This window comes from Schistocerca serialis, chromosome 1, assembly GCF_023864345.2.
Source record: "Schistocerca serialis cubense isolate TAMUIC-IGC-003099 chromosome 1, iqSchSeri2.2, whole genome shotgun sequence".
Classification (NCBI taxonomy): Eukaryota; Metazoa; Arthropoda; class Insecta; order Orthoptera; family Acrididae; genus Schistocerca; species Schistocerca serialis.
In genome coordinates this window covers 1,104,643,025-1,104,665,649 of record NC_064638.1, presented here as the reverse complement: position 1 = coordinate 1,104,665,649, position 22,625 = coordinate 1,104,643,025, and the positions used below count along the sequence as shown (strand labels likewise).

Below are 22,625 nucleotides of genomic sequence, written 5' to 3'. Positions count from 1 at the left end.
GGATTAGGCTGTACCTGTATCGGAGGTATAATCGCTCTGGAACTGGTTCCTTTCGTGTTCTTGCGATTCAATTGTCCTACATGCGTCGACCATCTCCAAATGTTTTGTAGTGTCTCTCACTTACCAGAAAACTATTTAACAACGCCATAATCAAGAAGTGTAACATCATTCACAGCTAAATTAAAAGTTCAAAAGAGTCTCTTGTTTTGACGCTGTTTTCACTTTTAAATTCAGCCAGCCACAGTAAAGAATTATTATTATCAGATATAATAATGGAGTTCCGTTAATTGGGAGCTGAAGACAACCAATGCATTCGTAACTAATTGTACCTTGAACACGTCTGAACTTCTGAAAACATACCGCCCTGGCAGAACTGAGTTGGGCTTCTTTTCGGCAAAGATGTCGTTGGAAACAAAATGAAAAGGAATGGGGAAACAACATGAAAAAGAAAGGAGAAACAAAATGAAAAAGAATGGGGAGAGAATCCTGAATGAGAAGCATAACTGTGATGATACATAGAATTTTAAGGCAAGACACAGATTAACTTGTACAATTGCTGACAGCAGGTTATTATAAAGGGCTCATTTGACTAGTATCCTCTATTTGACCTGACAATAAGACATCATGAGAGTACCTACTCAACTTTAAACAGGGCATGCCTAATAGGAGCCTCATCTACACATACTAAAAATTTAACTCCCGCCGCATTTTTCTGTCTGTATAAGACTAATCTCAGCAACTACAGTAGGGATTTTGATACGGCTTTCACTAATAGACTGATTCACGATGAAGGTTTTAGTATATAACTTATTACCGTTGCGCCAGACAATTCGTCCCGGCCACAGGAAATACGATCAACTATGTAGTGCTACTCATGTGAAGACGGGGCGGGTCGCTGGTTGATCATATTTTCATGAAGACCAGCTTGAATGAGCAGGCTAGTACATGTATTACTGTGGACCGCTTCACGCTAGAAACACACTAGCGACATACTACGTGAACGCCGAAGAAACAGTCGACGTTTCTGATTGCTGATCAATTACCGTCTGCTGTCATATCTCCAATGGGTGTATAGAGATATACTGGTGTGAATGACGTCATTGCTATGTCAATGTAAACCTACGCTGTCATATAAAATGTGTGCCACACGATAGTCTCTTATTGGTACGGTCGCATGATACACACGTATATTTTCTGTAGTAGTTTACCGTGGTTAACAATGTCATTTTTCTGCCATTTACAGTCTTTCACCTCGTGCAATATACGCGCACGTGGAGAGATTCGTGTGCAACGTGATATAATCTACGTCGCGCAACTTCAAATATTATCGATGGCCGATTAGCAAACGCAGAACCAACTTGAGGCGGAAATCGGCTTGCGTGACTGGTTCGCAGCGCAGCCGATGATCTTGTAGATTGGTGCCGACAGGTGGGGCGAAGCCACGAGCGTATTTCCGTTTTAATTTGGCAACTCTCCTCGGACAACTGCATTACGAAGGAGTGGATCACGTTTGATTGACATCCTCTCTCCATCTCTCCAAATCACATGTCACTTGCGTGATACGCCCTCCAACTTTTCCACTCTTGAGTTAATCTTTTCACATCTGTACATCCACTACAGAGCGCATACTGCACTACCTTTTCTGCTGTAGAAATATTTTTTTTTCAACCCGTAATTTTTTTTTATCTTCTTCTGATTCGTCTCTCAGCGCCAAGTTAACTACCCTGGATGCTCTGCCAGATGTTAATTGTCCCTTTTTCCCACGACGTCTTTCTCCTCGTCCGGTCCCTCTATTACCTCTTCACTTCGTACTTTATGCGTACAACTATTTTTTTGATATTCTTTTGCAATATTTTATTGCAAATATTTCTACTTCCTTCTACGGTATTCCCACGATCCACGTTTGACTTCCATGCAATACAGTGGTCCAGGCATGCTATTTCAGATTTTATTTCTCAATTCCTTATCAGTATAAAACAAGATAAGAGCTATTTTCTTGATAAAAATCTGTCTTCACCTCCGCTGACGTGCTTTTGAAGCTTTCCGTGATCGCTGGTCAATATAGTTCGAGACACGCTGTCTCATTATCAAATGTTACTAGATTCAAAATACCGGTTGGCTAAAATTAAACTCGTGATACGGTGACCTTTTGTATATTTCGACCACCAACAAAACGCTATACTTTACAAAGAACTGCACGACTTCCTGAAACGTTCATGGTAATGAGGATGGATGTAATCAGTTTTAATGATAATAGTTTTGAAAATCGATAAAAATTTCACTTGCATTTAGCTATCTGTCATAATGATCCTACTTAACATTTGATAATGAGACTCTCGAATCTGCCTACGTGACTAAAGGATAAAAAGTTCTGTGGAAGCATTTAATCAAAGCATTTAATCAATGTATTTCTAAATTACTTCATCCTTCATATTGACAAATACACTTTATCCCACCATTTACAAATCTTCAGTGTGTCTTTGACTTTCAATAACATGAGACGGCAGAAAAGTAAAACTTTTGATTGACCAAACACTCTGTTCTTTTGTCGACAACTATTGTGTTGAATTTATTGAACGCTGGGCAATGTTTTTCGAACTACGGATTCACAGTTGCATGCAGCTTGCTTATACTTTATAGTCGGTAAAGTATTTTCCACACCCGCAGTATGTAAACAGCGCAGGTAACAAGGCAACAAAAAAGTTTGTTACTGCAAATATGAAATGTGTGTAAATATAGCTATGTCAAAAAAGTAAATCGTCCAGGTGTGATGTTATACTCTGCAAAGCGCATGTGCTGAGGATGTAGAGTATGAACCTCTTTGCGTCACTTTGTTCGGCTTGCGACTGATCTTCCGCATATTCTGAGGTAGCGTGTACCTGGAACAGAATAAATAAAGAGAAAATGGGGAGCTACGAAAGTTCCTTACAAACCGAATGCCACCTAGGAAGGCTGCAACTGAAGACGAAGACTATAGTAAACTTATGTTGATATTCCGGGAGGTTATAATTAAAAGTGCAGCTACTCACAGAAGTCCAGTGTTGGTCGTAATTATCGCATGGCAGCCAAACTTGGTTGATATTCTAATGTGTTAAAGCGGAACCGATTTACGATGGAAAAAATTAGTTCCAATATCGGCCACCAGGTGCATATTTGGCGCTGTACAGCATCTCGTCATGGTCTCCGATGACAATACTGAACAAATTGCGTAAGTGGCGGGTAATAATATCAACATTATATCTTCCTCATTTGTTTGACCTTTCCTGTCCACGTTCCTTTTCTAATCGACTACGTATGGAAACGTTTCTACATGTCTTTCTTGCATTTACAGCGCCAGATTTGCACCTGGTGGCCAAAACTTAAACTCATTTTTTTCCAGAGTAAACTGATTCAGCACTAACGCATTACATCTACCAAGTTTCTCTGCCGTACGATAATTACAACCCACACTGGACCTCTTGAGTAGCTGACCTTTAATTATAACCAGCCAGTATATAAAACCGAGGACTTAATCAAGTTCTAATGACGAGAACCACAAACTTTGCACGCTGGTGTGCGAAGGAAAAAAAGAAAAACATGTAACTGATTCTCGAATGTGAATTCCACACCTTGTAAGAAAAGGAATTCCGCGATCAAGCGCGGAAGACCATATACAATGATGGTAGCAGTACTGTCATTTCTACAATTCGGATGAGGTATGGAGGGTCAGCACACCACTCTATCGGCAGTCGCCGGCTTTTCCGGAGATGGAGCCGCTACTTCTCACTCAAGAAGCTCTTCACCTCGCTCTGTGCAACCAAGGTCAGTCTCCCCACGAAGGAAAAATCCTCGACTGTACCAGAATTGAACCGGGGTTCTCAGCTATGGAGATTCAATCACTCTATAGTAGGACGAACAATTCTAGTGACCTACTGCAACCATACTGACACGCTCTACCTGTAAGAGGGAAGTGACCTCTTGATGGTTTTTCTGTAGTTATTAATCGTCTTGGGTTGGCAGCCGTTCAGAATGGAGCTCCTGTTGGATGTTAACCGCCAACTGCGAATTGCGCGCAGTTATTCGGTTTTTGAACGCAAAGGGCACTGCGCCGATTGAAATCCATCGGCAATTGACGGAAGGGTATGGTGGGTCGTGCATGGATATAAAAAATGTTCGTATGTGGTATAGAGAGTTTGCAGCTGGTCGGACCAAAATTCACGACGAACAAAGGAGCGGGAGACCGTCAGTTTCTGAGGAGACAGTGTTGAAGTTTGAGCAAAGCATGCTTTAAGATCGGCGGATAATCCTGGATGATCTCTGCACGTTAGTTCCTGAGGTTTCCTGAAGCACCGCTCACAGAATTTTAACGGAAACAATGAACTGCCGGAAGGTGTGCGCAAGATAAGTGCCACGCATGCTGACTGAGGACCACATGTGGCAACGAGTTGATGCTTCCTGCACATTTCTTCACCGCATTGCAGCCGAACAGGACAACTTTCTGGACTCGATTGTCACGGGTGACGAAACCTGGGCATACCACTTTACACCTGAGACCAAGCAACAATCACCCTAGTGGCGGCATCTTTCTTCGCCAAGGCCGCGGAAATTCAAAAAAATACAGTCTGCCGGTAATGTCATGACAACCGTTTTATGGGATCGTAAATGGGTATTGTTGGTCGACTTTATGCCCACTGGGACCACAATTAACGCTGACAGGTACTGTGAGACTCTGAAAAAACTCAAACTGGCAATTCAGAACCGGAGAAGAGGAATGTTGAGCAAGGGCGTACACATTCTCCATGACAACGCTCGCCCACATGTCGCTCGGCAAACCGTTGCTCTCCTGCAACAGTTTCAGTGGAACATAATCACCCACCCACCCTATAGTCCTGACTTGGCGCCCAGTGACTATCACCTGTTTCCTAGGTTAAAAGAACATTTAGCCGTAAAGCGATTCAGCTCCGACTACGAGGTGAAAGAAGAGGGTCATAACTTTCTGAACAGCATGGCGGCAAGCTGGTATGAAATGGGCATACAAAAACCGCCACCAATGTCATTAAATAGCTAAATGTTCGAGTGATGTAAACCATTGTAGAAATAAACAGGTCTAAGCACTTACAAAAAAATAGGAGACCTTACTTTTGGGATTACCCTCGGAGTTCTCCTGTCTGAAGACTGTATCAGCAGCGAGTGCGGGCAGGAAACACATCGAAGCACAGGGTACGTTGCGCTATCGCATAACGGCAGCGGAACCAGCGGAACCCTGGGAGACGTCCAAGTGGCTTAGGCACCTGGCCACCGCAAAGTCTGAGGAGGAGTCGCCGCCTCTTGCGAAACACTGCTCACCTGATGCTGTGCGCCGCGAGTCTCTTTTCTGCCTGCTGCGCAGTTAAGCGGATAAAATATGCTCGGCGTTAAAACATGGCATGGCAGACATCACGTTCCACAACAGCTAACTGATACGGGGGCACATGCACCGGCAAAAATGCAACGCGGTCGCGCGGGCTGATGTGTTTCTTGACTGCAGGAAGACATTCGCTACAGTTCCGCACTGCCATTTACTCAAGGCCAGTTCCAGACTTATCATTTGGCGCCCTCCGCTTCCGCCTTTTCCCGTGTACACTTTCGTCCGTGCCAGTTCTCACTACTAATTGTGTTACGCGCGTCTGGAACTGCTATTCAGCGGCAGCGGATTAGTAATGAATTAGGCAAGGTCACCTGCAAGGAGAGGACAGCAATATGGAAACACCAAAAATAATATATTACCGTGTTTAATACGGTGTAGGATACCCGCTGGATTTCTAAGCTTCTAGTCATTACGGAATGAAAAGATACAGGTCCTGTATGGTTCTCTTCTTGCTTTCGCTCGAAAGTATACCACAAAAACTCAATAATATTGAGATCTGGTGAGTGTAGTGCCCAAGACAGATGTGATAGTTCATCCTCGTGTTCACAAAACCAACCCTGGACGATGCGAGCTGTGTGAACAGGGGTCGTCTTGGAACACAGCATCACTACTGGAGAACAGTCATTGTACCATGGAATGAAACTGGTAAGCCAAAGCGATCACATAATACGTGGCAGTAAGTGACCTTTGCAGGTAACCAAAGGGCCCTTGGAATACCACGATATAACTGCTGAAACCATCATCAAACTCCCGCCATGTTTCTTTCTTGGAACGTAAACTCGGCCAGAAGTTGAAAACAGAGTGCAGAGTGAAACAACATTTATCCGACCAAACGACTCTCTTCCATTGCTGCACAGTGCAGGTTTCATGACTTCGGCACCCTGTTTTCCTGCTACGGGTATTCTCATCTCTGGTGAATGATTTTGGAGTTCCATCTCGCCCTGCAGTTTCCTGTTTATGGAGTTCCCTTCGTGTTATTTTGGAGCTGACAGGGTTCGCGAGTACGACATTCAATTCTGCAGTGACTTTTGGAGCCGTCGTCCTCTAACTTTTCGTCACAATCCTCTTCGACGACCGTCCGTCACGATAAATCATCACTAACTTTGTCCGCGTTGTAACTTAGCGGATGAAGCTTTCCTGCTTTCCCTGTATGCTGTATACGGTTCGATATGGTGCCTCTTGAAACACCAGGCACTTCTGCTACCTTGGTTACGCACCCAGTCATCATACGAGCACCATCTATTTGCCCCCGTTCGAAGTGACTTACTTCCGACATTATGCCCTCAACACTGTTCTGACCATCAAGGACACTTATGACATAATGAGGCCATTGCAGAGGTGCCGTTCAGGGTCAAATGCAACAAGGCAAGAAGCTGGCTTGGCAAGCATTTGCATTTACTTTCAAGCATGCTGGTCAAATGCAACAAGGCAAGAAGCTGGCTTGGCAAGCATTTACACTTACTTTCAAGCATGCTCGTCAAATACAACAAGGCAAGAAGCTGGCTTGGCAAGCATTTGCATTTACTTTCAAGCATGCTGGTCAAATGCAACAAGGCAAGAAGCTGGCTTGGCAAGCATTTACACTTACTTTCAAGCATGCTCGTCAAATACAACAAGGCAAGAAGCTGGCTTGGCAAGCATTTGCATTTACTTTCAAGCATGCACATCTCTGGCGGTTTCCATATTTTTGTACAACCCCTGTAGTTTCAAAGATAATATACGTCAAAGAAGTACGAGGGTTATTCCAAAAGTAAGGTCCGATTCGCCGTAACTATTGAAATTTGGCGCCAATGACAAAACACGCATGCGCGCCGACTCCCGGCAAGCCTTGCGCGTCAAACGCCGCCATTCGCTTTGTTACTGTTGCTGAGTGTAGTTCACAGTGTCACTTTACAATGTTTAAGACAATTGATCAGCCCGCCGATTGTGAAGTAAGGGCAGTGATACGGTTTTTGTCTGCAAGAAACAATTCAGCGGCGGAAATCCATCGGCAGATTACTGAAGTGTACGGTCCTAACATAATGAGCGACAGTAAAGTGCGCAAGTGGGTGCGAGCTTTTAATGAAGGACGGGATAATGTGCACGATGAACCACGGTGTGGCCGACCATCATTGATTTCAGACGATTTGGTCAATGCGGTTGACAAAAAAATTCGTGAAGATCGCCGATTCACTATTACAGACGTAGACATGCATTTTCCGAATGTGAGTAGAACAACTTTGTACAGAATTGTGTCTGAACATTTGAAGTTTCACAAATTGTGTGCCCGTTGGGTTCCCAGGCTGCTTACTGAGCCCCAACGAATGAAAAGAATGGCTTTTGCTCTTGATTTTTTGGAGCGATATCATAAGGAAGGTGACAGTCTTTTAGACAATGTTGTCACAGGGGATGAGACATGGGTTTCTCACATCACTCCAGAGTCTAAACGTCAGTCAATGCAATGGCGTCACACGTCATCGCCAGTCAAGGTCAAGGCAAAGCAGACAATCTCAACACGTAAGGTTATGGCGACTGTGTTCTAGGATAGACGTGGAGTATTGTTAGTCGACTTTATGGAGAGAGGAACAACGATTAATAAAGCCGCCTACTGCGCTACCCTGACTAAACTTCGACGTGCAATCCAGAATAAGCGACGTGGTCTTTTGTCGTCTGGAATCTTGTTGTTGCATGACAATGCCAGACCCCACACTGCAAATGAAACGCAAGCTCTGATCAAGAAATTTGGATGGGAACAGATGGACCATCCTCCTTACAGTCCGGACCTGGCGCCAAGTGATTTCCACCTGTTCCGTTACTTAAAGGAGTTTCTCGGCGGCAAGCGCTTCGACACAGATGATGAAGTGAAAGAAGCAGTTAAGGACTGGTTATCGTCACAGGCGGCCGATTTCTATAACATGGGCATTCAAAAGCTTGTTGAACGATGTGACAAATGTTTAAATAAGTATGGAAGTTATGTAGAAAAATAGATAAAGATGTAAGGAATGTAAATAAAACAATTGTTTTGAAAAAATATTTTAGTTTTGATTTCTTTTTTATAACCGGACCTTACTTTTGGAATAACCCTCGTATCTACATCTACACATGCGCTTCTCTGGTCATGGTGGTGGTAAGTTCCTATGGGACCCGGTCCCTAGGCTGGCACACTACTTGATCTAACTTAAACTATCTTACGCTCAACACACACACACATGTCCGAGACAGGTCTCGAACCTCCGACAGAGGGAGCCGCGCAAAACGTTGCAAAGCGCCTCAGAGCGCGCGGTCTCGGCTTATGGTAAGATTAATGTTTAGTATCAAGGTAGGCTCCTGGCACAACGTAATATGCTGTTGAATAAGTAGTATCAGTATTTCATCTCAAAAACTTTTCTATATTGCGTCGCATAATAATAAGTGTATTTCATGATGTAGGCCTAGGTGGGGCACAGCCAGACTCCTGGTGGTATTCAGTTGCTATGGACTCTTGCTTCATTACTATGTACCAAACAGCCGATACTAAGTGTGATACACGGGGTATAGAAGAGTCTTACAGGGCCTTTGGTGCCCTTCTCAGATTGGCTTTCGAAACGGTGGCTTGTGACGTCTGGGTCTTAAACCGGCACTGCGTTTACTGAAAAACATAACGAGCTTACCGACTAGTGGACACGATTTGTGACTGGACTAAGACTTACTAGCAGATACAACTCATCACGTCGCTCGTAACGTAACATGATCAACATGTAAGGACAACACACACATCCATGCCCGAGGCAGGATTCGAACCTGCGACCGTAGCGGTCGCCCGGTTCCAGACTGAAACGCCTAGAACCGCACGGCCACTCCGGCCGGCTGAAACTATTCGCAGAGTATGCTGTTGTCAATAAGAACGTTCCAAAGCCATAATATTGTAGTGAAACGCATGAAGAACTGCGGAGGATCGATGATTGGTGTGGGGATCTTACCTTAGGGGTTGCGAAGCAACTCAAATCGCTTGATACGGGCAAGTCTTCAGGTCCAGATTGTATACCGATTAGGTTCCTTTCAGATTACGCTGATACAATAGCTCCCTACTTAGGAATCATACACAACCGCTCGTTCACCGATAGATCTGTACCTACAGATTGGAAAATTGCGCAGGTCGCACCAGTGTTTAAGAAGGGTAGTAGGAGTAATCCATCGAACTACAGACCTGTATCATTGACGTCGGTTTGCAGTTGGGTTTTGGAACATATACTGTATTCAAACATTATGAATCACCTCGAAGGGAACGATCTATTGATACGTAATCAGCATGGCTTCAGAAAGCATCGTTCTTGTGCAACGCAGCTAGCTCTTTATTCGCACGAAGTAATGGCCGCTATCGACAGGGGATCTCAAGTTGATTCCGTATTTCTAGATTTCCGGAAAGCTTTTGACACCGTTTCTCACAAGCGACTTCTAATCAAGCTGCGGGCCTATGGGGTATCGTCTCAGTTGTGCGACTGGATTCGTGATTTCCTGTCAGGAAGGTCGCAGTTCGTAGTAATAGACGGCAAATCATCGAGTAAAACTGAAATGATATCAGGTGTTCCCCAGGGGGGACCTCTGCTGTTCCTGATCTATATAAATGACCTGGGTGACAATCTGAGCAGTTCTCTTAGGTTGTTCGCAGATGATGCTGTAATTTACCGTCTAGTAAGGTCATCCGAAGACCAGTATCAGTTGCAAAGCGATTTAGAAAAGATTGCTGTATGGTGTGGCAGGTGGCAGTTGACGCTAAATAACGAAAAGTGTAAGGTGATCCACATGAGTTCCAAAAGAAATCCGTTGGAATTCGATTACTCGATAAATAGTACAATTCTCAAGGCTGTCAATTCAACTAAGTACCTGGGTGTTAAAATTACGAACAACTTCGGTTGGAAAGGCCACATAGATAATATTGTGGGGAAGGCGAGCCAAAGGTTGCGTTTCATTGGCAGGACACTTAGAAGATGCAACAAGTCCACTAAAGAGACAGCTTACACTACACTCGTTCGTCCTCTGTTAGAATATTGCTGCGCGGTGTGGGATCCTTACCAGGTGGGATTGACGGAGGACATCGAAAGGATGCAAAAAAGGGCAGCTCGTTTTGTATTATCGCGTAATAGGGGAGAGAGTGTGGCAGATGCGATACGCGAATTGGGATGGAAGTCATTAAAGCAAAGACGTTTTTCGTCGCGGCGAGATCTATTTACGAAATTTCAGTCACCAACTTTCTCTTCCGAATGCGAAAATATTTTGTTGAGCCCAACCTACATAGGTAGGAATGATCATCAAAATAAAATAAGAGAAATCAGAGCCCGAACAGAAAGGTTTAAGTGTTCGTTTTTCCCGCGCGCTGTTCGGGAGTGGAATGATAGAGAGATAGTATGATTGTGGTTCGATGAACCCTCTGCCAAGCACTTAAATGTGAATTGCAGAGTAGTCATGTAGATGTAGGGTGGCAGACAGTTAATGCTGAATGTAAATAAATGTAACGTATTGCGTATAAATAGGCGAAAAGAACCATCACTGTACGATTACGCTACTGGCTGTGCGTCTTTGGAAACAGCAGCAACCACACATAAAACTAATTTTAAGAATAGCACATTCTACACTGATATTCACTGGAAGAATCTAACGCAAAGGTAAATCATTCACGAAAGAAGTTGCTTCCGCAACTCTTGTTCGATCCGTTCTTGAATATTGTCCATTAGTCTGGGACCCTTACCAGGCAGCATTAGTATAAGAGATGGAGGAGATACAACGACTAGCGAGAAGTTCGTGACAAGATCGGTAAGTAAGCGAGAGAGCGTTACGGATATGCTCAACAAATACGAGTAGAATGGCAGACGCTGCAAGAGGCGTTGAGTATCACAGAGAAATTAACTGATGCAACCCTGAAGTGTATGTTCCGAGAAGAGTCAGACAACATATTTGTTCACACATACATCTTGCGAAGTGACCATGACTAGATAATCAAGAGAAATAAAGAGTTCGTACGGAGGTTCATCGACAGTCTTCCTTCACACGCATTGTTTGCGAATGGAACAGAGAAGAGGAAGGGGATCAGAAGTATTCCCTGCCATACGCCATAAGACGGCTTGTAGTGTATAGATGTAGATGTAGGGGAAGATCAGTGCTTTCGAAGTGCCTCACTAGACTGATATAACAGAAGTGACATCTTGCAAATGTTGCTATGACGTATACAGATGGCAGTAATGAAACAGAAGCAAGACAACAGAAGCAAGACAGTTTGGTTTCTTCCAGGGGAAAGGACATGTGGCAACAGTGAGCCAGGAAAATACATCGACGAGGCGACATCAATTTATCCGGACATTTCACAACAATGCTGAAAGTAGATGCTTACGACAATGTTAAAGACAGGAGTTAACATATGAAAGGAATCTGCAAAATGGCGCACTTCCTCAACTATCTAACGAATAATAAATAACTTCGAAACATAAACTGAAAACACTTTCTCTTGAGATCGAACTTGTCGGTTAATTAAAAATCTGTCTGCGGCAATGGTGTTATAAACTTGGATACTAAGTCACTTCGATGAACGTGGAGACGGAATCAGACTATCTTGCTAGAAGAAAGATATCGCTATCCTCGTGATGCGATTCACCCTAACCACACAACACCTGAATCAGGATGAGTAAGCGTGAATTTTAATCAGTCTCCTTCACAGTGTGAGTACATCTCGGCTATAGCAGTACTGTCATGCAGATCTGATCAAGTCTAGAACTGGGTGGAATAATGTAAAGCAGATTTCTTATCATTCCGCTTCTCTGTGCCAAAATAAGCGCCTATCGCTACAGCTTCCTTGTATTCTCTTGAGTAAAAAGAAGAGTCGACATTTTACAAAGATTATCTTACCTAAAAAGTAACGACACATGGTCTTCTCATACTAAAATTTGTATATTACACTGCTTCGTATCAAGTTCGTGGCTGACTGCTACTTACTGCCGGAAGAAACAAGAGGCAGATAGTACCCTATTTCCCCTCAGAGAGGACCAGTAAATGGATAATTCAAGGCAGAAGTCTTTCTTTCTGTCCAGTAATAGGCATTCCGAACAGTATCAGGTTCGGAGTTGCTTAGAATGTCCCTTGAGGAGAGTGCTAAACGACAGTACGTCTAGCCCTCACTTTCGTAAGAGGTAGTGTTTCTACCCAGAGTGCTCGCTGTTGATAACATCAGTAACATCACACTCGTCGTTCTAGCCGTGAAACGCTTATCAAAAAACGTTTGAAGTAATGGCTGGTAGTCGCTCAGACTACTACAGGCACATGATAACAGTAACTCTCTTAGAGGACATCAGAAGGTTGAGTTGTATGACGATCCTCGAACTTATTTAGTTGCAATAACAACGACGTGACCTGGAAGCAGTGTTTTTGCTTCGATTTGAAGCATGAAACCAGGCAAATAGCAGCTATTTCATCGTTTGTGAAGTTTTGAATCTCAAAGCAGTAACATTCCTTCAGACCCCTGGGCTAAAGGTTAACACGAAACTGCCAGAAAACTTCATTATCTAGAACCGCTTTTCTAAATCTTTTTCTTTGGTGGTACACCAAAGAACGTTTCAAAATTTCGCGACACCCGTAGATGTGATTTTCTTCCTAGACGCAAAAAAGCGCGCATACAAAGCACATACAATACTTTTTTCTTGTTGTGCGTATAACCACGCACAATGATGGGCAATTTCTTGCAAGTTGGGCTACTCGACTTGGCCATACTTTTTTATGTTCTAGATAGTTCATCCGTAGAATATTAGGAGTCATTAAAAAAATGAGCCCTTAATAATCCATTTTGAGCCGCATGTCGCATTTATAACTGTTGTACATCTGAAAATAATAACACAGCCCACACTTTTTAAGTTTTGGAAGTACAATTACTTTAGCGGTGGCTCCACTGAAAAATCAGGAAAATCTAACTAGATGACTGCTTACTAAAATCAAAGCGAAAGTAAGTTAACCTCTGTCCTGGTAATGTTTTTCAGACGTTACACGAATTTTAAACTTTTAGCACATATGCCTCATTGTTAGGTTCAGACGTTATACGAATTTTGAACTTTTAGCACATATGCCTCTTTGTCGGTGAAGAAAGGTGGTCCATCATTTGGTCAAGAGACGGCGGCTCAAAGAAAACACTATAAACGATGTTCGTGTAATACGTGACATATAGAACTACATGGACACTGAAATACCGTACACTAATCGAAAGCAAACAAACCACGCATAACGGGGCAATGTTCTGCTCCTCGGTGGATTGACACTACTTTATCCCTTATGGAGAACAGGTGTATACGCTGATCACTGTTCATTACTACCCAGCCTTACTTCCACGGACATATGACTTCCATCATCCACAACACAGTGAGCAGAGGTTCATTCGTGGTGGGTCGGTGGGTCACAGTGAGTCTCCAGCAGACATCTTCAGCTATCTGCAAGTTCAGTTTCATATATTTACAAAGACCAGCATAACAACACTTGCTTCCTCTACATTTGAGGGCAGAGAAGGGACTTTTAGCATGACCTGGTTTCGCTTCTGTGGTGAGTACGTCAATTGGATGGCACAAAGGACTTTTAGAATATCTGAACGTACGACACGATTGCATCTCATCTGCCCTACAGACCCTAAGATCGCAACTAACTTTGCATCGCTGTTATTCTGGTGGTAAGCAGATCCTCGAAATCATTCCGGGAATATTGCTGAGAAATGAAAACACTCACTCTTCTTAGGTATATCATCTTTATATACAGCTACATAGTTGTGATACAATTAAAACTCGCATAGAGTTCTTCCTATAATCTGACAAATCTCACTTGCGGGGGAGTCTGAAACAGTGTCTACTACAACTCTGGTCATTGATGAGAATTTTATTCGCAGTACGTACAACTAAGTGAGGTTCTCCTCGAATCCCAAGTGGACTGGTTATTGGTTAGCATGTATGGAGGACAGGGGTGGTGAGCAACGGTTAGTATGCTGGTAGATTTGTGGCCGACAACATGTTGGAAAATATAATTAGTGTACTAAGAGAAACTGGTGACTAATATATATATATATATATATATATATATATATATATATATATATATATATATATATACACCTCAAGGCTTAGCAAGAGCGTAGCCGAGTGTACTTCGTAGCAGCCGGCCGCGGTGGCCGAGCGGTTCTAGGCGCTTCAGTCCGGAACCGCGCGATTGCTACAGTCGCAGGTTCAAATCCTGCCTCGGGCGTGGATGTGTGATGTCCTTGGGTTAGTTAGGTTTAAGTAGTTCTAAGTTCTAGGGGACTGATGACCTCAAATGTAAAGTCCAATAGTGCTCGGAGCCATTTTGTACTTCGTAGCAATATCGGCGGCCTTCTTTCCCGTGGTTTGCAATTCGCTTTTGGTATCTTTTCCAGTCACGAAGAGCTGCGCGAGAAATTCTCGATAAATCTATGGGGCTACTTCTGCAGCCTGTTGAATAAGCTCATGGCCAGATGATTTTTACCTGAGCAGTAATTACGATCCATATATTTACTTCCTTTTTATTTAAATTCGTACTAGAACAATAAAACTGACGTTCCCCAAAAATTCGTTCAACAGTAGTAACAGTTTTCCCACGAATGAAGTTGAATAAAAAGCAATGTGTGGACTACTGGAAAAACGCACTGATACAAAAAACTGAAGCAAGGGAAAAGTACACAACTCCCCTACTCTGGGTCTTCGGGAGTCAGAGCATTTCCACACAAATGTTCATTCCACTGACGAACAATCTCAGTTCTTTAGACAATTTAGCAACATCGCAGCCTGCGCTACTGTAGTTCTGTTCTAAACTGACCACTGCGATGGTATTTTCGGTTTCACTAGGGATCTTCAAAGCACTTGCGAAGCACCCTGTACAATCCTACGTGCGCTATCTCTGTCGTGCATCTTCAGGCGCCAGTCTGAAGCTGCTGCAACGCTGGGGAGAGAGGCGGCGGATTTTGCAAGACAAGCAACGGACCGAGTTCTCGTCGTCAATTCTTGCCGAATTACCATGAGGTGGTGAAAGGTTTTACATACGCCGCACGTTTCTGGGCAATATAAAATTCCACAGGTTGCTGAAGGAAATTACCCAGCAACCAACATTGTATTTATTACATTTAACTCACTTTACACTACAGTTTTGATTCTTGGAAGGAAGCATAGCAATGCTTCCTTCAAACGATGCAACGACTTCAAGAAAAAGAAACACTGAAAAGTGAATGAACCATAACGATCTAGCTTTGCCAATGATCAGTTTATCGAGTCACTGTTTTCGATTCCACGGAGGGACTTTTACCAGTTGAAGTGAAATGGTGCCAACAATTTGATAAGTCGCACACACGCTGAGTGATGCCAATCGGTAAGTCTTGAACCATGCGATTTCCATCTTTTCGGGGAAAACATCCGATTGGAAGGAGATTTTTTAACGATGAGGGCGTCACATACTACTTGCCGAATGGCTCCGTGACAACGGGGCGGATTTCCATCATCGTTGTTTTGAACGACTGGTTGAATGTTCCGACCATTGTTGGAAGAGATTTGGTGTCTATGTTGAAACATAGTATCATGTGTGTGTTAATTTGATGTGAAATGCAGCATTCAATACAAGTTACTCGGCCAGAGGTAATAATGTGTAACTCGCTTTTTGAACTCTCCTCGTACATAACAACCACATAATTATATGTATGTAAGTAAACTTGATTTATAGAACATGTAAGAAAAGTCCTTAGACCTACCATGCTACGTGTACACAAAACATTAAACGTTATTGCTTGGACAGTGACGTCACTGATTTCGACATAATAAAGAAATTATGCACATGCGTCTAACGATATGGCTCATTGCACTGACATATTCCCATTTCCTGCACCCTACCATGTTCGAGCTACATTTTCGGTGAACCAGTACAGATAAGGGGAGAGGTAGCTACAGTAAACACATTTCAGACTTTATCATTCTGTATGAAGAGGGTCTGCAGATAAGAATATTTTTATCGAGCGGTAACATTTAAGATTTGTTTTCACATCAAATATTCAAATGTGTATGAAATCTTATGGAATTAACTGCTAAGGTCATCAGTCCCTAAGCTTACAAACTACTTAACCTAAATTATCCTAAGGACAAACACACACACCCATGCCCGAGCGAGGACTCGAACCTCCGCCGGGACCAGCCGCACAGTCCATGACTTGTTTTCACATCACAAAAAGCAAAGACTTCAATAACACTCTGCGTGCTGTTCTTCTCGATGCACTATCAGGAAGAACTCAGTACAGAATTATTCTATCAACGTGAAACATCTCTCTGAAATTAGAAGAGCTAATAAATTCCGGACGTCAAATTCTAAATTAAAGATGAAGCGTTCAATTACGATTAGATTAAAAAATTCTGACTAACCACCACTGTTGTAGTATGGGGAGCAAACTTTACTTACTAGACGATTGCATTAAAGAGAACTTTTGCTGAAGTGGACGCTCCACGCTTAAATACTGAATACAAAATGCAACATAACACAAAAGAGTAAATGTTGACAGAAACGCCAGTTTAAACTCAACTACACAATTCAGCATCATCAAAGTTTTAAGAAACAGGTACTTAGAACACAATGTGTCCAACAAATCGCGAATTATGTTTACAACGTTACTGCATTCACTTCCGCTTTCCAATAGGCTTCTTGGCGCCATTACATTGATTGGATTAGTCTGTACTACTGGAAACTAACAGGCCTACACGGAGAAACTATGACAATAGAACTGATGCAGGAAACGAAGTATGGTAGGTGGAAGTGTCACACGAAGCACTGTACCAACATAAATGGAGTTGGCTACGTATATGCTCTTTAATACATCACAATCATCAAGTAAAAAAAAGCGCCTAAGTCTTTCGCACCACCATTGTGCTAAGCTTCTTTGGGTAAATACAGCACTGTGCGCAAGACACTTTCATGATTCCAAAATGGAAGTTACAGGGACAACAACGCACACGCGACGCTCTCATAAATAACAAATCAAATATATATGTCATAAACAACAAATCAAATATATACGTGTTTGATCGACATAGCAGGAATTAATCTCATGCAGAACTACAGCCCATGCGGCGTCTTTCTCTCGTGCGAAGAAAACCGGTAGGGTATAGACACGGCAAATCTGTTGGTTTTATCACGATCGGAAACACCATTACTGCGAGTGCATCGAGAACAGGCCACAATGCCGTTATCGTCCTGCGGTTTTATTACTGAGATAGCTAGAGAATGTTAGGCCGTCCTGATATTGTAGCTTCTATCGCCCATTTTGGTACTTCATGCCCTGACCATCAAATTCAAACAGCAACGAGAGGGGAGGAAAAAGGTCGATCATAGTATCTTTGCGAAACGATATGAAATGAAACATTAACATTAGTTTATGCTGTACGAAGGTACATTACAAACTCCAGACCGTCAGAGACTGTTCTGAAATCATTTTATACCTGTATTAGAAATTATTGGATAAGAACATGCGGAAGACTACAGCTGATTTCCGGCTTTCATAATGCTTCAGTAGCAATCGGCTAATATAAAGCATGCGCTATCACTGAAAATTTATCTCGGAGACAAAGCTTAAGCAACAGGCAGGAATACTGATCGAAATAGGTTGCGCGAAAAGCTACTGATGAAATTCTGATTCCAAATGTGAACTAATCTAATTTTAATACCTTTCTTCGCCGTGGCATGTTTGGAACTTATTGAATCACCTTTAGGTAGAAATGTTCACATATTTTGGACAGTTCTCTTCGGTATCCACGTAGTCTAATTTCCTACCAGTTTGCAATAAGACGGCGACTTAGTTACTGGTTCCTATTTCTGTTTGCGTGTGTTTTGGAGAGGGGAGGTTTTTGTACCACATTACACGAAACACCGCAAATTCTCTAGCCTGTTTCACAAATTCTTTCGAATTCGTATAAAATGGTCGCAGAGGAACACACAAAATGGTCACGAAAAGTAAATATATGAAGCTGGAAAATGATAAATTTCTAAGAGCAATATCATGCAAGCAGATTCAGTGATTAAAAAGTTTCGTAACCGGCATACATGTTGTGAAATTTAATAATAAGTTCATCCCTGTATTGAATTATTCCACTTTCAACATCAACCAATACATTTTTACGAGTATGTACGTCTCACACACTAGTTAAACTATGTGTGTCCTCCGCCCGTTCAAAGCAAAATCGCTGGATTAAATGGGAAGCGTACACGGAGGAGGCAATAATACCCAAGTTCGCTTCTCTTTGTTGTGCTGGAACTTCTGATTTCTATAGGATACATCTCAACACTTTAACAATAGGTACAACAAAACGGAAATTCTCAAGTGTTGGTAAATCGCGTAATCCGCAACTGCAAGGAACGGTAAAATGACATTTCGAATCTATTACTTCGTTTCTCCAGTAATTGTTTCACCAACCGACCATCATTAATTTTAAATAATTGTATCCAAAGATCTTGAGTTAGATTCTGGTCAGTGTTAGCATTTATATGTTGCTAATCACTTCTTTCACCTCTGGCAACTGATTAACTTCTCATGGTCGGGGTTCAGTCACGTAGATATTTTTTAAAGGTGATCATATTTGCCGCTGACTGTACAAATTATTTATTTCACTATCGCAAATCCGGTCTTTGACATGTGCTGTAGCAAAATCTTTTGCAACACCATTCGAAAATGTCCCAAAGGCCGAAATTCCAAGAGTGAAATAAATAATTTCTACAGTCAACGGCGAATACAACGATGTCCTAAAAAATAAAAAACTCTGGCAATGTTTGTTAATGTGAAATATACACCACGGTTCGACGTCCATGGTAAACTGTTGGTTCATCTATAATATAAATGGCTTGGTAAGTCGGTTCAAAAGTCGGACGAAAAAGACGTTATGCTTGTGAACAATGTCTGTGGCGTTCAAACTAATCTTGGGGATGTTGACAGCTTAACCTATTTACCTTATCATATATTAGGAACGTAATGAGTGTAACGTCCTTTTAGTTGTGTAATCGAGTAACGTAACTGGACTCTATATAATCCACAATAATGTGTTCCTTTCGATATTCCACTATCAAAAGACCTCGTTGAGTTGAAGAGTCGAGCTACATGTTGTTTACCAAGCGACAGAAACTTCCATCCTTGTTCTGCTCAAAGGTATTGAAAATTTGAAATAGCTCCTAACCTACGGTGTCCATTCGTCCTGTTTTCCCGGAACTATCTCATTTTTTCCAAAATGCTCCGCTCTACCATAAGTATTTTTTTCGCGACGTTCAAATATCCCATTTTTTGTTAATTCGCTTGGCTAAAGACTTTTACGATAGGAAGCGCCACTTGCGCAACTTACACTACAACCTTTGTTTATTTTATGTTAATATTTTGCACTGTTCGTAGTATAGATTCATGTTAACTGTCGTTTGGTTTCGTTGGTTTAGATAGCAAGAACTTCCGTTTCCGTTGTGGTAAGCAATATGAAGACGTTGTAGTGGATACATGACAATCTTCTATGCAATGACAATTACATCATGACAAAACGAAAGTGTAATTTTGACAGCAATATACAAAGTGAGTATCCTTTTATCACTGGCAGTGGAGAAAAGCAGAATATACGTGTGTTTTCCTTAATAAACTCTCTGTGATGAGTGAAATAAGCAGAATAAATGCTGAAACAGCGAAGGCCTTGCTCATTGTCAAAACACGTTTTCATTGGGTATCATGTGCTCATTTTTATGCTAAAATGTAAAAAGAAGGCGCACTTCTTCATCAAATACATGAAAGTGAAAAGACCATGACAGTGCAGGAGAATAATTGTAAAAAGTCGTTTCGGATCACCTAAGTGCATGATGAAAAGGAAGTTTACGTCCATTAAATTTTGTCGATACAGCTCGTGTCCCACTTTTTCCCTTAATTGTGCCAGTTTTTTTCTTTTTAAAAATGTCCTGTTTTTTAATAAAAATGAAATGGACACCCTACCTTACTGAAAGACTGCGCAACGGAAATTATTGTGAAACAGTTCTGAAGATGGAAGTTCTCAAGCGTTATAGACGTATCCACGGAAAAAAAATTGCAGGTGGTAGGGAAGCGGCGTGAATGAGTGTGGTACTCACAAATCCGTATCCTCTGCTCTTGCCCGTCTGGCGGTCGGTGATGACGACGGCTTCCTCGATGTCTCCGTAGACGGCGAAGTGCTCCCGCAGCGATTTGTCGGTGGTGTGGTAGGGCAGGCCACCCACGAACAGCTTGGTCCACGTGGTGTCCTTCTGCTGCACGCCTGCGGCCGCAGCGGCCGCCGCCGCCGCCCCCAGGCCCGCCAGCCCGTCCGCCGCCGTCGCAGCGCCGCCCCCGAGGACGGCCTCCGCGCCCGCGGGCATCAGCATTGCGACCTCAATTGTGGCTGCCGGTCTCGAACCCGAGTGCCGCCGAATAAACGCCGGGCGGTGCGCCCCTGTTCGCGCTCGCGCTGCTTCGGTCGGGCCGCCGACACTGGCGACTCAGCCTGCGTTTCTCTCTCTCTCTCTTTCCGCCGCCTCCCTCTCTGGCAGCTCACCCTACCACCTTCCCTGCAGTGGCGAGGGGGGCGCGCAGCACGGCAGATGGTTGCGCGTTTGATAGCTCACCGCCGGCCGAAGGCTGGGATCATGTTACAACAAAGGAGTCGTCTAAAGTCGCCCTCCGGCTATCGCTAGCTCGTTGTTGGAGTCGGCGTCGTTGCCTACTCTAGGGCGGAAGGCTGCTTACTACTGCGCTGAACCAGTGCGTTGTAAGAGTCGAATATATACAAAATTGCGAAGCTCTGGAATGGGTGATCTAACGTTCTCCTGCGTATATTTCTCCTCCTGGCGACGATGGTGGCCGATGCTGCAACTTCGCTGCTGCGAGGTCCCCTCCTCATCCGTACGCGCCGTTTCGCGATGCGGCGACGCAGCTTCAGCGGCGACAGGTTGTTCGGCGGCTGTGTCGGTGGTGGGAACACTGCCGTGCCACTAGAGGACTCCCCCGCTGTCCCAGTCACCGGAAGACACGTGGTCGCAGTCGACGAAGTGGTGGGGCACCGTCTAGGCCGTCCGTCTTTTTTGTTGCGCCGACAGCGGCGAGCGCGCCCGAGAGGTAACCGGGCGGCAGCGTACTGACAAACTATACTGCCGGGCCGCTAGGCGAGCACTAAGTTAGAATCCCCGGAGACCTGAGCCAGCTCGTGCGCGCGCGCTGCCGTCTGGCCCCGTGCACAGCTCCGCCTTCTATATTTAGTGCGTCCCTTTCCCCTCCCTGTGCTCCCACCTCTCGTGTCAGCGGCGGCGGCGGCTGCAACTTGCTCACTTCGCAGCTGTTCGAAATTTAAAATCCGGCCGGTTCAAAGCGAGAAAAAGACGCGGTGACGGGAAACGCTCGCGAAGAAACGGGAGAGGGGGGGGGGCGAGAGAAAGCGGTGGGCCACCTCTGGAGCGCCGCGGAAGCGTAAGTAAGTGCGTCAGGACCGGCGCTAATGAGCGCGCTCGCGCTCTACGGCTATATCGCTGCGGCGCGCGCCAGAGAACTTGAGCGAGAGACAGAGATAGTCCCTCTCGCGGCCGCGCCGGTAGACTGACTGGGCGCTCGGCGCAGGGAGTAGCGGCGCACGGCGGCCGGTGTGACGCACAATGTGATTGGCGGCGGGGGGCAGCGCGCCACAATAACGCGCTCCCCCCGGCTTCGCGCTGCACTGCTCAGACACATGGCCCGCAGGGCTACCAACGGATGAACGGCCGCGCCGCAGCCGCTGCTACTCTGTACTTCGAGACGCGATCCGTAATATCTCTCCTTATTAAGTACCCTGTTGGCATGAATATAAGGTAGGGGCCCAAACTTTCGTCACCTTACGTCAGGGCCTGTGTAAGTTCAGCAAGGTTACGGAAAAGACTACAAACTGTCATATATTCTCCTGAATTTATCCTCCTCTACAGGCAAGCTACAATTAAATCATTATTAACATTGAATGCCTGTATTTCACATAAGCATTAACACTCCGGAACGGAAATGCAAAAAAAAAAAAAAATGTTCTTAATTTCGTCCCCCATTAAAATTCTCAAAAGCACAACAGATGGAAACCCAGTTCTAAGCAAAGAAGGGAAAGCAGAAAGGCGGAAGGAGTATATAGAGGGTCTATACAAGGGCGAAGTACTTGAGGACAATATTATGGAAATGGAAGAGGATGTAGATGAAGATGAAATGGGAGATACGATACTGCGTGAAGAGTTTGAC

General features: G+C 43.8%; 1 protein-coding gene across 1 annotated transcript in view; it reads right to left on the bottom strand.

Moving 5' to 3' along the window:
• LOC126416490 (RNA-binding protein 24-B-like) overlaps positions 1-21,985 on the bottom strand; it is a 355,325-nt gene extending 333,340 nt beyond the window's left edge. The window contains exon 1 of the mRNA XM_050084231.1: positions 20,495-21,985. Within this exon, the coding sequence (XP_049940188.1) occupies positions 20,495-20,764 (270 nt within the window). The 5' untranslated portion in view covers positions 20,765-21,985. The remainder of the gene's footprint in view (positions 1-20,494) is intronic.
• Between the last annotated feature and the right edge of the window lie 640 nt (positions 21,986-22,625).